The sequence below is a fragment of the Nothoprocta perdicaria genome, unplaced genomic scaffold (genome assembly GCF_003342845.1).
Source record: "Nothoprocta perdicaria isolate Ctin4 unplaced genomic scaffold, notPer1 scaffold_36, whole genome shotgun sequence".
In the NCBI taxonomy this organism is placed as follows: Eukaryota; Metazoa; Chordata; class Aves; order Tinamiformes; family Tinamidae; genus Nothoprocta; species Nothoprocta perdicaria.
In genome coordinates, this window is record NW_020455599.1 from 1717381 (window position 1) to 1731729 (window position 14349).

Consider the following 14349-nt stretch of genomic DNA (forward strand, 5'->3'; position numbering starts at 1 on the left):
AACCTACTTCAAATGTGTGTGTAAATGTTGTGGATAAACTGCAGTTTTATTCTGTTTGGTGTGCTCAGCCTACTTATCCTCCAAAATGGATGTTTTTTGATTCTTACACTACTGAGACAAAACTAAGATTCAATAAATATAATTTAAGTTGGGTCCAATTTAAGTTGATTGGATCCAATCAATCCAAGTTAGAAAAAAAAAAGTCAGCTTAATCATCTGTAGTTGTTTTGATGGCAGTAACACAGTCATGTTACTAAAATAGCCAGACTGTATTTCAAATACAGTAAATTCTTTAATAAATACAGAAATGGTGAAGGGGTTTTTTTTTTGTTTCTTAGTCTTACATAGTCATTTTACTCTTTAAGAAAAAAAAAAATTTACCTCTAGTTTCTGAGTGGCTGCCTGTACCTTGCCAACCAAAGAAAATGGAAGTGTTGATATTCACCTTGTGCATAATTTGTGGTAAAATTGGATATATTATAATGTAATTAATTATAATTCATAATACATTTGCAAATGTAAATGTATCTGTATTGTACAAATATAGTTGTATAGCTGTATTTGCAATATAATTGCAAATTTTTAATGTAATTTGTAGTAAAACAGAAGTTGTGGTCAATCTATCACTTTCTGTGCACTGATTAACAGAAAGTAGAAAGCCAGCACAGTGCCCTTCTCACCACCTAGACTGTGGCATGTGCTTTTAATTCTGCACTAATTATGGCTGTTTATTATTCCAGGTAACTGCCGGTGCCCCTCTTAAGAAAGAATACACAGAAGAGGTAAGCAGAACTATTATAAAAACCTAGGAAAAAGTGTTTGTTTAAAAGGGACAAAATAGTATGGTGTATGGAACATCTTATTCCGCTGCATAGACAGTGTGTGGCCTCCGTGGTGGCAACAGCATGCTCTAATGCTGGCATTCAGTAGAGCCCCTGAGCAGGCTTTGCCAGTAGGATAAAGCCATCTCACCTTTCCCAGCCACTTGGTGTTTTCCCTCCTGTGACTGGGTGGTAGATTGGACCGAGGAACTGAATCAACTGAAAATATTTTTTTTTTCAGTAAATTTTCCAGGGGTGCGGAGCTTTCCGACTGGTCATCTCTTCGTTCCAGTCCATCACGCGGCCTCTCAGAAGCATTTCTGGCATTTATGCACAAGGGCAGAGCAGTGCAGAGGTCAAAATTGGCATCTGAGATGGCTGGGGGAAGGAATGACACTCCCTGAAATTAATGACAGCCTAACCTGTTCATTAAGCAGCAGGTTTAATCTATTTGTGCTTCCTGTCTGGCATTGCATGCCACACTTCAAACAAGACTGGGTTCTTTAAGTTTTCGTTGTCTCTGCATTATTGACAAAATCTGGTGGTTTAGCCAGCTACTTAGGCTTTAGCTGCTGCCCTCCAGTTTCTGACAGTTTTGCAACCTGATCACCTTCAAATTGAATACACCTCTAATTAGCTGTTTAAGTTGCTTGGTTTTGTCCACCCAAGCATGTATGTTTTATTGCAGTAGAGACAAGGACTATACAGTGTAAGGTGAAAGAGTAGATAACAAAATCTACTAATGGGGTTTTGTCTGGAATATACATACACTAGGTTGTGCATTTAACATACCTGTGTGCTAAGTCTCACCTCTCTGCTGTAATTTGTTTGTAAAGTTTTCAAGAAAGAGAGAAATAGACATTAATTGTGGCAGGAAACTCCAATATATTTGCACAGTTATTTGTGCATTTAATATCTTGTGCATATAATACAGATCTTAAAGTTAACATAGTTTCAGACGGTTTAGACAGAAAGGATTCAGTAAAGGTGTTGTGCCTTTGTTAAATGTCACTCCTCTGTGAAAGAGTCCTGTGTCATTCCTCTACAGCCACAGAAAAATGGCTGTATTTTCCATGGACAATGGAAAGTTCAAAGCCAGCAATACCTAAGTCAGTAGCACCTTGAGAAATGCAAAGGCAGTAAATTTTCTGAGTTGTGCGTTTACAGATGTGTACATATTTATGTACCCGTGACCTCAGTGAGTGTTTACATTGTGTGATATTCTCAAGATTTTGAAACCTCTCAAGTGTGTACGTCTTAACAGCTCAGTCTCTGTGGACTGAGTCTTACTCAAGTCATGGGATATGTATGATCATTTGTGGCTTAGCAGGCCTTCAGTTAGAGTTGTCTCTGTGGCTGTGTGATGTTGCACATGATTTGATCTGATTTGCACATGATTTGAGCGCCTTCCTCCTGCTCAGGAGCCTGGAAGGAAGGTGTGAGGGGACTGCTCTACCTCTTGACTGACCGCTCTGCTGAGAAGCAGGATGAGGGGGTGATCACAGCAAGGTGACCAGAGTAGCTAAGGAGAAAAAACGATCCACCATCCGTGTGGTAGTGACTGCCATTGGCAACACATCTCTGTTGCACTCCTGGATATCTTCTTTGGGGCACCTGTTGATCAGAGCAGGAGAAATAGGGCAGCAGGCAACAAGGCTGACTGTTTTCTGCAAACCTCCCATAGACTGTTTTTGGCATCCGTTGTATTTGCTGGCAAATGATCGTCAGCTGAACTGTCTTTTCTTGTCACAGAAAGGATTAGTCTTGCAGTCTGTTCATGTACAAGTTTTGGGCACTGTTTAGTCACTTAAATAATCCTGTTGCTTATTAATTAAACTGAGAATTAATTGGATAAGCACAAAAATGTTTTCTCTAGAGACATTTTACTTGCCTATAACTGTCAGGATCAGTCCTGTTTATGTTCAGTTTACTTTATAGAAAATTCTTTGGCCAGATAAAAGCGGATGCATCTTACTATTTCCATTCTTTTTTGTTGAATTGCACAGAACCTCCAGCTGGTAGCTGATGGCTGCTGTAATCTACAGAAACAGATTCAAATTGCTCAGCTGTTTGGAGTTCCTGTTGTGGTTGCTCTAAATGTCTTCAAGTAAGTCCATTCTTCCATTACTTACAAGAGTAAATCCACAGCTTAAACCTACAGTTTAAGCAGGAGGCATGGATGTGCTACCTGAATTACTGCTTTGTCTCCTATTTGTATGTTTAAAAATGATCAGTGGGGACAGAGGAATTTAAGTAAATATACTTTAGATTGCTTAAATTTAAATTAAGACCTGGATATATCAGAAAGCTATTATTTAATGTTACACTTCAAACTTTGTCTTTTTTTTTTTAAGTGGTTTTGTCATGAAGAAAAGAGCTATTAACGAGTTTCTGTTGTTCATCATGAATACAAAGGCTTCTAACTCTTTCACTGCTCCTTAAGGTTTTAATAACAGAGATGATATATAATTTTATGGAAGTAGTAATGTACCATGTTCATTAGTTTAAATAAAACATAAAATTATGAAGGACATAAATATTTGTGCTTAGTATCAATGTACTATGTATATATAACAATTTCTAAAAACATTTGCTTTGCAACTGCATATATAGAATAAGATTAAGCCTATGTGATTATAAAAGAGAGCTAATTAAGTAAAATTTGACACCGAGTGGTTTGGTTGGCAGAACTGACTCTCCTGCCGAGGTTGATTTGGTCTGTGAGATTGCCAAGAGGTCCGGAGCGTTTGATGCTGTACCCTGCAACCACTGGTCAGCTGGTGGTAGAGGAGCAGTGAAATTAGCTCAAGCTGTGGAAAAGGCAGCCAGTCAGAAAAGCAGTTTCAAATATCTATATAACTTGGAGGTAAGATTTTTATTTATTTATTTATTTTTTAATGAAAGCATGCTGTATCACTGTTGGACTTGAAACAAGAACAACGTTATAAAAACAGCCCCTTGGAAAAAGGGACTGGCTAGGCCTAAAATCACAAAAGTTGAAGACAAAACACAGTCTCTATGACTTGTCTAACCAGTAGTATAGAATACTTGCTGAGAGTCCCAGATACTCACTTCACTGAATCATGTTCCTGATGCTTTCTTGTTTAACAGAAAAGTATATCTGTTGGGGAACATCCACTGAGTTTTGAGAGGATGTTCTCTCTGAAGATCTCAGAATCCAGAATATTGTCCTAACAGTCATCGAAAATGCAAATGCATTTAATGGGGCACATTGGCCCCATCCTATTCTTCCTCTCCACCTGATCAGCACTGAGGTCTGCTAGTGTAATATGCACGTGCAATATGTGGGTCCCTCCAGCCCCTGGCCACAGACCCTTGGGCTGCATCAGGAGCAGCCCCTGCCCTGCTCTGGCTGCTGGCACCTGGACCGAGAAACCCCTGCAGTTCCCACTGTCACTGAGAGCTCCTTTTCACTGAGGTCTCCTTTTCACCAGCTAGTCTGGCTTGGAGTCTGCTAGTGGTCACACACAGACATCCAGGGCAGGCAGTGGACCCACACAGGAGATACTCAGAAGTCAGGGATAATGAATGTAGGGGACAAATTTTCCCCTTTACTTGATCAGTCATTTCCTCTCATTTACTCTGTAGTTCCTGTTCTCTTTCCCCCACAGTCCCCCCGGATCCCTTCTTTTCTCTACCTTTGATCCGTTCTCTAAATGTCTCCTAGTAAGTCTCGTTTGTTCTCACAGTCACCTTAAAACCTCCCATAAGGCTTACATAGACACAAAATGTTCTTCCTCCAGCATCTTGTTATGAGTCCTGTATTCCTGTATGCTTTGCAAAGCTTTCCGAGGAAAGAGCTAACTCATCTTGGTGGGTCATCCTTTGCCTTGGATGGTCTCCAGAAGGAGCCGACTCAGTGTGCTCCGATTTTCACTGAGTAGGTAATGTGGGTTTCTCCACATCATTCCTCTGATCCTTGCCTGGTCTTTGTGGTCACTTTGCTTAGCTGCTAGCCAGAGGTTTTAACAAAGGGCTGGTTGGTGCCAGATTTTGATCCCCACTCTGCCAGAGATGATGACTCTTTTTTTTCCACAAGTTTTAGAGGCTTTGTCATTGCAGCTGCCTGCAAGGTAACATCACAGCAAAGAGAGCTCTTCAGAAGAGCAGCCTGCAGAAAAGGCATCTGAAAGCAAGGGTGAAATATCACTGTGCAGACAGGACATTTGAAGGGACATATTTCCAAGGCCATACAATAGATTTCCCAAGGCCTTTCAGACTATGCAAATGTTAGTGGGTTAAAATTTGGGCCATTAGATGATTTTTCTGGTACCAAGGAAAAGTCATTTCGGACTTTTTTGGCCCAATTTCAGATTCTGTGCCTCAGTTGACAGTACTCCTTTTTTTTTTTTTTTTTTTTTATTTTAGAAAATGTTTGAATTTTTTTTTTTTAAACAGCAGAAACCCTGTCTTCTTTTTTTCTTGCATGGCTGGAAGTGTCTGTTTTGATTACTCTTGCCAGATAAAAGTTCAGCCTAAGGTAGATAAGCCCAACTGTTGTCTCTCACTCTCCACCTTCTCCCTGAGATGTACCTCATTTCCAGTGCTCCCGTTTTATTTCTTTTCTCCACCTCCCCCACCATTTTTCCAAATGACAGTAATCCAGCTAATTCCTATTAGTATTAAGCATTGACTTCACAGAATAGATGGAAATACCTTGGGAATAAAAGTGCTGCGGCATCTTTCCAGAGTTTTTTGCCCATGTAACATTTTTACAGCCAAACAATGAAAAATGTATCTAATTTTCTGAGCTTCTCTAATGAGCTGTCCTGGAAACAAAGGGTATCACTTTGTGCTTTTTGCATAATAAAATGAAAAAAAAAAAAAGTTTCTCTCAGAAATGTCTTTACTAATCATCCCCATAGGATATTTGCATTACAGAGATAGCATATTAAAACTCAATAAATCCCATATTTAAGCTCTAATGTTACTGTACTCTGTATAATTAGCAGTCTGGCACAATGAATGGATAGAAAGGATTTGTAGGGGGCTTGCAATGCCTCTGTGGAGGAACAAAATGAGACTGATGTCTGCTTTAATGTCTTTCCCAAGCACATCTTCCTGAGCTCTATCACATAAGCAGCATGATCTTAGCGCAGTGGGAATGAATGATGTCTTTGCATCACCTTAATATCCTGCAACTGAAACACAAATATTACACACCTCAAAAATATATTGAAGAATTTTTATAAAAACATGAAAAAAATGAGAATATTGTAAAAATGTTAACTTATGCCAACAAAAACAGTAAAATGTTAACTTAAAGCTTCCATTTCATTCCTACTTAGCAAGTATGGGCGCTGAAGCAACTGAGACAGGAGAGTGAACTAGCAGTGCCGTGCCTCGGCAAGTACGGCAGGTTCTTTGGTCACTATGCTCACAGAGTCATAGAGACACAAACAAATGCAGCCTTTTCCAGTGAGCCTGCCCAGGTGCTGGAGGTGTCATAGGATGTTTTGGTGTGGCAGTTTTGAAGAACGAAACCTACTGCTCCAAGAAGTAACTTGGATACAAAATTAAAGCAGAAGAGGCGATAAAATGGGATGCAGACAGATGTTTTCCCCATGTCAATTGACCTGAAGGGAACATGAGTGAAATGATGTAGTGCCATTCCTCATCTTTCCAGACGCTTCCCTGTTCATCTGATTGCTTGAATACTTTTAAGTCCTGGATACCTCAAACTTGATAAGGTGTGCTGCTGGATTTTTCTTTTTTTTGTTCTTTTTTTTTTTTTTTTTCTTCTCCCTCTGGAAAAGTTGAGGGAGGAAATAGTCTATAGAAGACAACTACCACTTCTTTCATATCTGTTTCTAAGTTTACTCTAATTTTTCTTTTAATCCATCTCTCTATAGGTACATTATTTTTGCTCAGTCTGGAAAGCTTCATCAGATTTTACTCTTTTACTCTCTGTAGTGCTTACATACTTTCATACTTACATACTTACTTTACATACATACTTTGTTCAAGCTCCCTCAGATGTCTCTCTATGGCACAGTGCACTGTGTTGCACAGTTGCACTTCGGGCTTGCCTTTCAAGTTCTCTTTAATTTATTTCTGTAAGCAGGCAAGTTTTTGTTTTTATCTTAGCAGCTGATACTTGTAACATTTTATTTTACTACTTTTTGATTCTAGCAGCTTGACAAGCAGCATTAGATGGAATTGTTTTTCAATAGCAGAGATGAGAACAAGATAAGTTTCAAGCACTTTTTGAAACAGTTTCTTTCATGAAGAATAGCTGCATATATGATTTTGGGAGTGCGTGTGTATGAAAGGACAATATCCTTTCATGGGTCAAGTACAAGAAGTGGCCTCTGACAAATAATTCTAGCATTGTTATTTTAAAAGTACAAGAAAAGGACATAAGCCGATAATAATGCTTGCAGCGTTAGGCCTGAGGCTTGGGAACCTTGCAGGGTGAGAAGGGCAGTCAGGAGCAAGGCTAGATTTTTTTATATGATAGACTTGGGAGGTTATAGCATAGTTCAGAAGATTATTAGCAGTAGTAGGAATAAGTATTTTAGTGTGGGGGTTTAATGCAGAATTTTGTCCACACTGTATATTAACCCTTCTTTTTTTATTGTTGATTCAGCTTCTTAATAAGTATTTCCCTTCAGTGTTAGAAGGAATGGGTTTGTTGTAAAGGCCTCCTGAACTCTCTATGAAGCAATCTGCACTTTATTTTCTTTAGATATATATTCTTTCTACATATGGAAAATATCAAAATATCAACTCTCTTATCAGCGTAGACTTCCTTTCTAGGTTCACTTTTCTTGAAGTATGTGTCTTGAAGTTACAGTAAAAAGCTATTACTCAAAGTTAGCTGACCGACCTATTAAAAGTAAGTTTAGATAACTTGGGGGGAGGATAGGATAGGATGGAAACATACACATCCCATTCCTAAATTTCTGTGGCTCCAGTGGTTGTTCTTAGGGAGGGGGGAGAAGCAAAGAAGCTGTGTTCCCCATGAATGCTTGCCTGGAGAGTAACCTATCTTCTTTTGCTATGCAGCACAGTGAAATGTCTGTGCTTTATGAAAGGAAGCATTTAGGGTCTCATCTCTGCTCTTGTGCTGAACTCTCTCATGACTGCAGCAGCCCTCCTCAACCCTCTGAATGAAGGCAGGCGCCAGTTATTTGTGAGAAACATTAGTCCTTCCTGCAAAGCAGCTGGACCTGCACGGGCCGAAGCTCCAGGAGGCAGAGGGGAGGTGAAGGACAGGCATATGGCGTGAGTAAATACAGGGGATCCTGGCAGGAGTCAAGGTTAGGAAGAGATTCAGCATTGTCCCTAAAAGGTGGACATGATGAGCTTCAAATGAGCTGATTGATGCTTCCCGGGGAAACTATATTGAAGAATGTGAAGGTCACAAAAGAAAGGTGGTGAAAATCTTCCAGTCATCCAGATTCTTCATAGGATGTCCATTTTGCTGTTGCTCTGCCTTGAGGTGACATCCCAAGAAATGAAAACCTCTCCCAAGTTAGACTGCGAAGGTTGCTCCCGCAAATATTTTGGCCGACTGCAGGGCTTGGCGTGCCGAGCCAGGGTTCCCCGCGGTACCCGCTCGGGGCCAGCCCTTGCCGGGAGGCTGAGCAGCGCTTCGCACGGTCGGCAGCTTTGGCACGGGGCCTTTCTTCCCTTGCTGGGGGTGCGATAGTAACTCGGACAAATCCGGAGCACGCTGGCCGCTGGTTTTGGTGGTTGCCTCTGTTGTGCTGTGGCTACATGGTGCCTGCTGCCACTCAGCTCGTTTCTTCTGGTGCTGGCTTCCACCATCAGAGACACCAGGTCGCTCGGGGCTAAGGGGAGCATCAAACCAGAGGACACTGCCAGCTGCAGTTCTCAGTGCAGAAGATTTCAGCCTTCTGCCCACAACCTCACACAGCAAGAGTGAGCTCTGAGAGGTGAAATGGGGAGTGAGCAGAGGTCAGGAGGGACGTGGCTCCCCGGCGCAAGGGAGAGAAGGAAGGCAGGGCAAAGAAAGGTTCCTATCCCTTAGGAAAGGTTTTGGGGAAGGGGGGTTTGAGGAGAATGAGTTAAGGTAGACCATTTCTCTTCTTCGTAAGCTGGTCAGCTCATTCATTTCAACATGAGGGAGAAGTTGAGGGAATTTATTTTTCTTCCTCCACTGATATCCATGCTTTGGAAGCCAGGCACCACGTTTCTGCTGTCACACCGGCCCAACAGGCCTCTCTTCCTTCGGCTGGGAGACAAGAGACTTTTGTTTTGAAATTTCCCGCAGAGCACCAGGTTCCGTGATGAAGGAATGCGGCCCGTGGAAGGCCCCTAAGCACTGCTGCAGTAAGAATAAATACAGTTATCTATGCCGCCCCTTCCTGAAGCTTCTCCTAATAAATGATGAAGACCATTTCTCATCTTGAAATGCAGGCTCTGCTGCCCTCCAGGGTTATGCTAGTCTTTAAACTGCTTCCCCCACCCCGCTGCTAGCGAGCCATCTCGCAGTGAAGCCACATGAAAGAGAAATCCCCCAGTGCTGCTTCAGCCTCGCTTCCCTCCCACTGCCATCAAACGGATTGCAGAGGGGGCTTGGCGTTTTGTCTCCTCAGTATCAGGCCTCTTGGTTTCTTCCATTTCGTCTCTTCCTCTGTATGTGTGTGTGTAGACTCAGGACAGCACTGCAAATTTATGGTTTATTTCATTGTTTTCTCATTCTTTCCATGAGGCTGGGATTTCAGAGGTGGGGAAATGGGAAATAACTCTAAGGCCTCGGGCTTAGGTGTTGATTCGCAAACTGTTCAACTTGACTGAATATGCTTTTCAGCGAATGAAAAAAAAAATCTCATGCTGTGCCAACAAAGGAAGAGGAGTGCTAAAGACTTGGGAATCCTTTTGTTAGCTGCAGATCTCCTGGAACCACAATATACAGATAGTTTAATAAATGTGTTTTGATTTTATCCGAGGGAAAAGCTAGAAGTAGGAGTCCGAATGTGCAGAGTCAGCTCTTGCTTTAGTGCTGCACTTTGTCACCTCACGCAGCACCTTCAGCCACACTCCCATCATATGTTTGCATTTGGCAACGTTCCCAAGAGAGACATGAGTGATGCCTACATACTGTTTCACTTAGTCAACCAGTGATTCTTTATTAGTGTTTTCAGCAAAGGCAAAATATGAAAAAAAAGGAAAAGTGCGACTGCCTTGAATTTTAGACTATTTTAAGAATCTCTATTAAAACAGAGGTGGTTGAGAAACGATAAATAAGCAACCTGTAATATTATATAGAGTGGGACTGAAGTCAATGTTTAAAGACTTCAGTGTGATTTCACTGACGTGTAAAAAGTGTAATTTCATGAGATGCTGACTTGAGGCAGTAAGACTGATTTCAGCAGCTCCAGCCCACTTGTGCAGATTCCTCTCAGTATACAGTATAACACTGTATAACACTGGTATAACACTTCTGTGTGGCTTGGGCGGATGACTGGGTAATTCTAACACTGATCTGGGTTAAAATAGCCCCTTTTTCCAGAGTTATTTTGTAACCTGGATCTCTTTCTCTGGACAGACAGTCATGCTCTCCTCTGGGTGCAGAAGGGTGAATGTGAGCAATACCTGGAGAAAATGGTGATCTGCAGCCTGCTCTTAGACCTAAAGGAAGAGATGAAGAAAGGAATGAGAAAGGCTAGCAGAAATGAAAGTCATATTTAATTGCCTTCTGCTGCAAAGTATCTTGTTGATAATATTAGAAAGAAGAATATTGTGCACTAAACAGCACCAAGCTGCCTAACACTATGACTTGGCCAGAAAGCAGTCATATGGCAAGACTGAATGGCAGGCAACACTGGTGAGATTTTATCTTCATTAATGAATTTAATCTTGAGAATGACAGACTGTCCTCCTCATCAGTGCTTTTTCCGTGCCTTCAAATCATATAATCAAATATCAAATCATAAAATGTACCACAGCACAGATACTGTTTTTACAGAAGTGGTCCGCACACCTTTGCGGTAGCACTTGTTAGGCTTCAGCTGAGGAGATAATCCTTTTTATGGAGTGGGTGCTAGGCAGCCTTAGCAAGTGTTTGTGTTTCTGCCTAGCTCAGAAGTAGCATATGGCTTCGGTAGCTCCAAACGTGTGAGATGTCTGAAATGCACATGGTCTCTAGCAGAGCTAGGAAGACCTGCTGTTTCTCAGAGCAACACCAAAGCCCTCTAGGCATCAGCAGATATTCATACAGTGTGACCCTGTAGCACTTTTTGTCACGTTCATGATAAACTTACAAGTAGCAAGTGTGCCAAGTATTTCATGGCACGTTTGCCTAAGAAGCTAAAATAGAATTTGAAATGAGTTCTCTGAATTTGCCATTCTGCATTAGTACTAATACTTAATTGTGTATCTGTAAAGTCAATTTATATCAAAATTTAGACTAGAGTGGTTGAATATTTCTATTGTGTATCACCTGTTCTCCACATAAATGCAGGTAGTTGCATAATGTTCACAGCCTTGCTTAAATGAAATGAGCAGGAGAATATGGTCAATCTTTAGTCCCGTCATTGAGAAGATTTCTAGATTGAAGTATTGAGTACTCAACAGTATTCTTGAAAACCTAAAGCTAAAGTTGCCCTTAAAGACCAGAGAAAAAGAACTTAGATTTGTTCTTACAAGTATCTTGCAAACATCTTAAGTTCTGTGGTAACAAATGTTTAAAAATCTCTTCAATTACTACCTCTTTCTCTCAGATAAAAAAACCACTAAGTTGTTTTCAAGTTAATTTGTGTATCTCATGTGAAATACCAGTGGCTTTTCTTTGGAAAATATTTTAACTAAATTAAAACAAAACTGCCCAGCTGTATTACTTGATACCCACTAACACAGGTATCCATGAAATGCTTGAAATGCTGCTACGCTGTGATTCTAAATAGGTGATCCCTAAAAAAATCCCACTAAATGCTGGAAAACAGGTGGACCTTGAGCACAGTGTAGTGTATTCCTTCCCCTGCTCCTGAAACTTGAGGAATGAAGCATGCCTGAGAATGTGCAGGTAAATGGGCTGTGTTAAAATGAGCGTGTGTGCCACAGTTTGCAAGCGAGGTTAAGTGGCCTCAAACTCTTCTGTGGCGTGATGCTGGGTTGCACCTCACCAAAAGATGTGTGTGCCTGGCAGGGGCATGGCACTCTGCCCCATAAAATCATTCCTGATAGCAGTTTGCTCTCTCCTATCTGCTGCTTTAGCTCTTAATTCTTCCCAAGTTAAAGTCACAACGTTTTTGGTGTGCTTGGTGGTCAAATAAGTATCTCAAATCCTAACTAAAAAAAAAAGTTTCACTCTCCAGCTCACACTCCGTCATGCAAGATATTTAGCATAACCTGAGGAGAAGCAGAATGCCAGCGCTGTCATTAAAGGAGCCTGCTCTGATGCAAGCCAGAACCCTGCTGGATTTTATTTGGAAACTAGAACTGTCATTGCTGGAGGGGGTTTGCAGTGACCGTGTTACTGTCAAATTAGGTTGAAATATTTCAAGGCAAATGCAAACTGAATCTAAATGAAGATCTCCATCTCAATGAAGTTAACAAGATTTAAGGAGAAAGTTGTTGGGTTTGATACTGGTTTACAGATGTAAACCCAGAAGTGGAGCTTTTGCTCTTGCTGTTAGTCCTTCACTGCATGTAAACAGCACTGAAGAGGTGACGTGGCAGAGATGTTTTGCATTTCTTATGCTGTGTTCGTAACTGCAGTGGACATGAAGGTACCGTGATAATGAACCTAGAGGAAGTTTCATCGTGATGGTTATCCAGGCCATTAAAATAATCTTTTCAGTTTAGTACTTAATTAAGAATTAAACTCAGGATGTTTGTGATGTGTTACCTCCAATTGTCTTTAAGTTGCTTCTGTTGTAGCGCCTGAAATAAGGGATGTGATGTTATTCCACCCAATTATGCTACAATGATCATGCTGTCAGCTTGTTTCAAAAGGTGTCTTGTGGCCTGTGTTTAGATGTCACTTTGAATTTCCTTATGTGAGTGAGAGATTTTACTTGAGTCTTAGTAACTTTAAACAGTCCTACATTTTAGCTCTTTGAAAGGGTGGGATGCGACCATTGTTTTCCTTGTGATTTCTCTATTACTGGAGTATGAATAGTCAGACTACTTTAAACTTTGATTTTCTCAAATATAATCAGAAATGCAAAAAGCGTAAGCCTGACACAAACACTTAGGTTCACCTGACATATCTTTGCAGAGAAAGCATTATTTCTTGGAAAGCGTTCACCATTACTCATAGACTCATAAGTTTGTTATTCCTGAACCAATTTCTTACCCTTGTGGGAATAAAAGGATCATAGTTATTCTTTGCCAGTGTTCAGATTTGTATTGTTTCCATGTATCTGCAGCTTCCTATTGTTGAAAAAATCCGGATCATTGCTCAGAAGGTGTATGGAGCTCAGGATATAGAGTTGTCTCCTGCTGCACAGTCGCAAGTGGATCGCTACAGCCGGCAGGTAAGAGCACTGGTGGTAATGTGAGCCTTGGGACAGCCTAGATTTCACAAAATTTGCAGTTTGGAGGGGAGTTTTTAGCCCAGCTTTGCTAAAAGACAGGTGGTTTCTTTTAGATTAGATAGGACAAAATGAGTTTGACTTTGTAAGCTATCTTCTGTAAAAGAGCACATATCTTTGAGTGTTTAGCTTGCGACTTTCCTGCAACTCCTGGAGCAAAGTCCTTTTCTTCTTACTCCTTACACAAATTTCAGTTGTGCTAAGGCTCTTTCATTGTGGATTACTATAAAATATTCCCTTTTAATATTCATAGGCAGAATTTCTTTCCTTCAAGTCTTGTAGATATTAGTGTACTTCAAATTGCAGCTCAGTTTGCTGGGGAGTTGCTCATCTCTTCTTTCTAATTATGAAACAATTTTTAGGTGTCAAAAGATGTCTGTAAAGTCGATGCCTGTTTAGAATATCTTAATAAAATTGAAATGACAGACACGCAGAAGAATAATGTTCTCTGTTTTAAATATGTAGCTCCACATCTGCATAGCTAGCTCCTAACAGGTGTGCCCAATCTTAGCATAAGTGTTCATTTGTACCTGCCAAAAATGTGTGCATGTTTGCAAATGCAAAAAGTCTTATGCACAACTGTGTATTCTAATAACAAAGCTCCTCGTACTTTTAAAATCTTTTGTTTCTCTGCTGTTCATGTCTTTTTCAAGGGGCTCTAAGTGCTAGAAGGATTACATGATAAATGAAGTAGATCACGATTCTTAAAGCATGTGGGGAAGGGGTATGTCACAACTGAAACCATTTGGAGAGGTGAGCGTATATACTGTAGAAGGAGAAATTTCTGCTAGAAGATATGACTGCAGTCTTTCTGTTAGGAAATAGAAAATGTGGGTCATATGCTATGGAAAAAATCCTAAGTATACTTTATCAACTTGGGCAAGCAGAAGTATAGCCATCTTCTCTAAAATGCAAATATTCAGAGAGTGATGTTTGGTTTCTGGGTGGAGAAGAAACTTGCTTAGCATACTTCAAGTAGAATATTTCATTTCTTTGTGTTT

At 40.6% G+C, this 14349-nt stretch overlaps 1 protein-coding gene across 1 annotated transcript in view; it reads left to right on the top strand.

Annotated features, from left to right (window-relative positions):
• Positions 1–14349, top strand: part of MTHFD1L (methylenetetrahydrofolate dehydrogenase (NADP+ dependent) 1 like) — a 139007-nt gene that overhangs the window by 83653 nt on the left and 41005 nt on the right. The window contains exons 22-25 of the mRNA XM_026044411.1: positions 741–782; positions 2828–2928; positions 3510–3687; positions 13184–13291. Of these exons, the coding sequence (XP_025900196.1) occupies positions 741–782; positions 2828–2928; positions 3510–3687; positions 13184–13291 (429 nt within the window). The remainder of the gene's footprint in view (positions 1–740; positions 783–2827; positions 2929–3509; positions 3688–13183; positions 13292–14349) is intronic.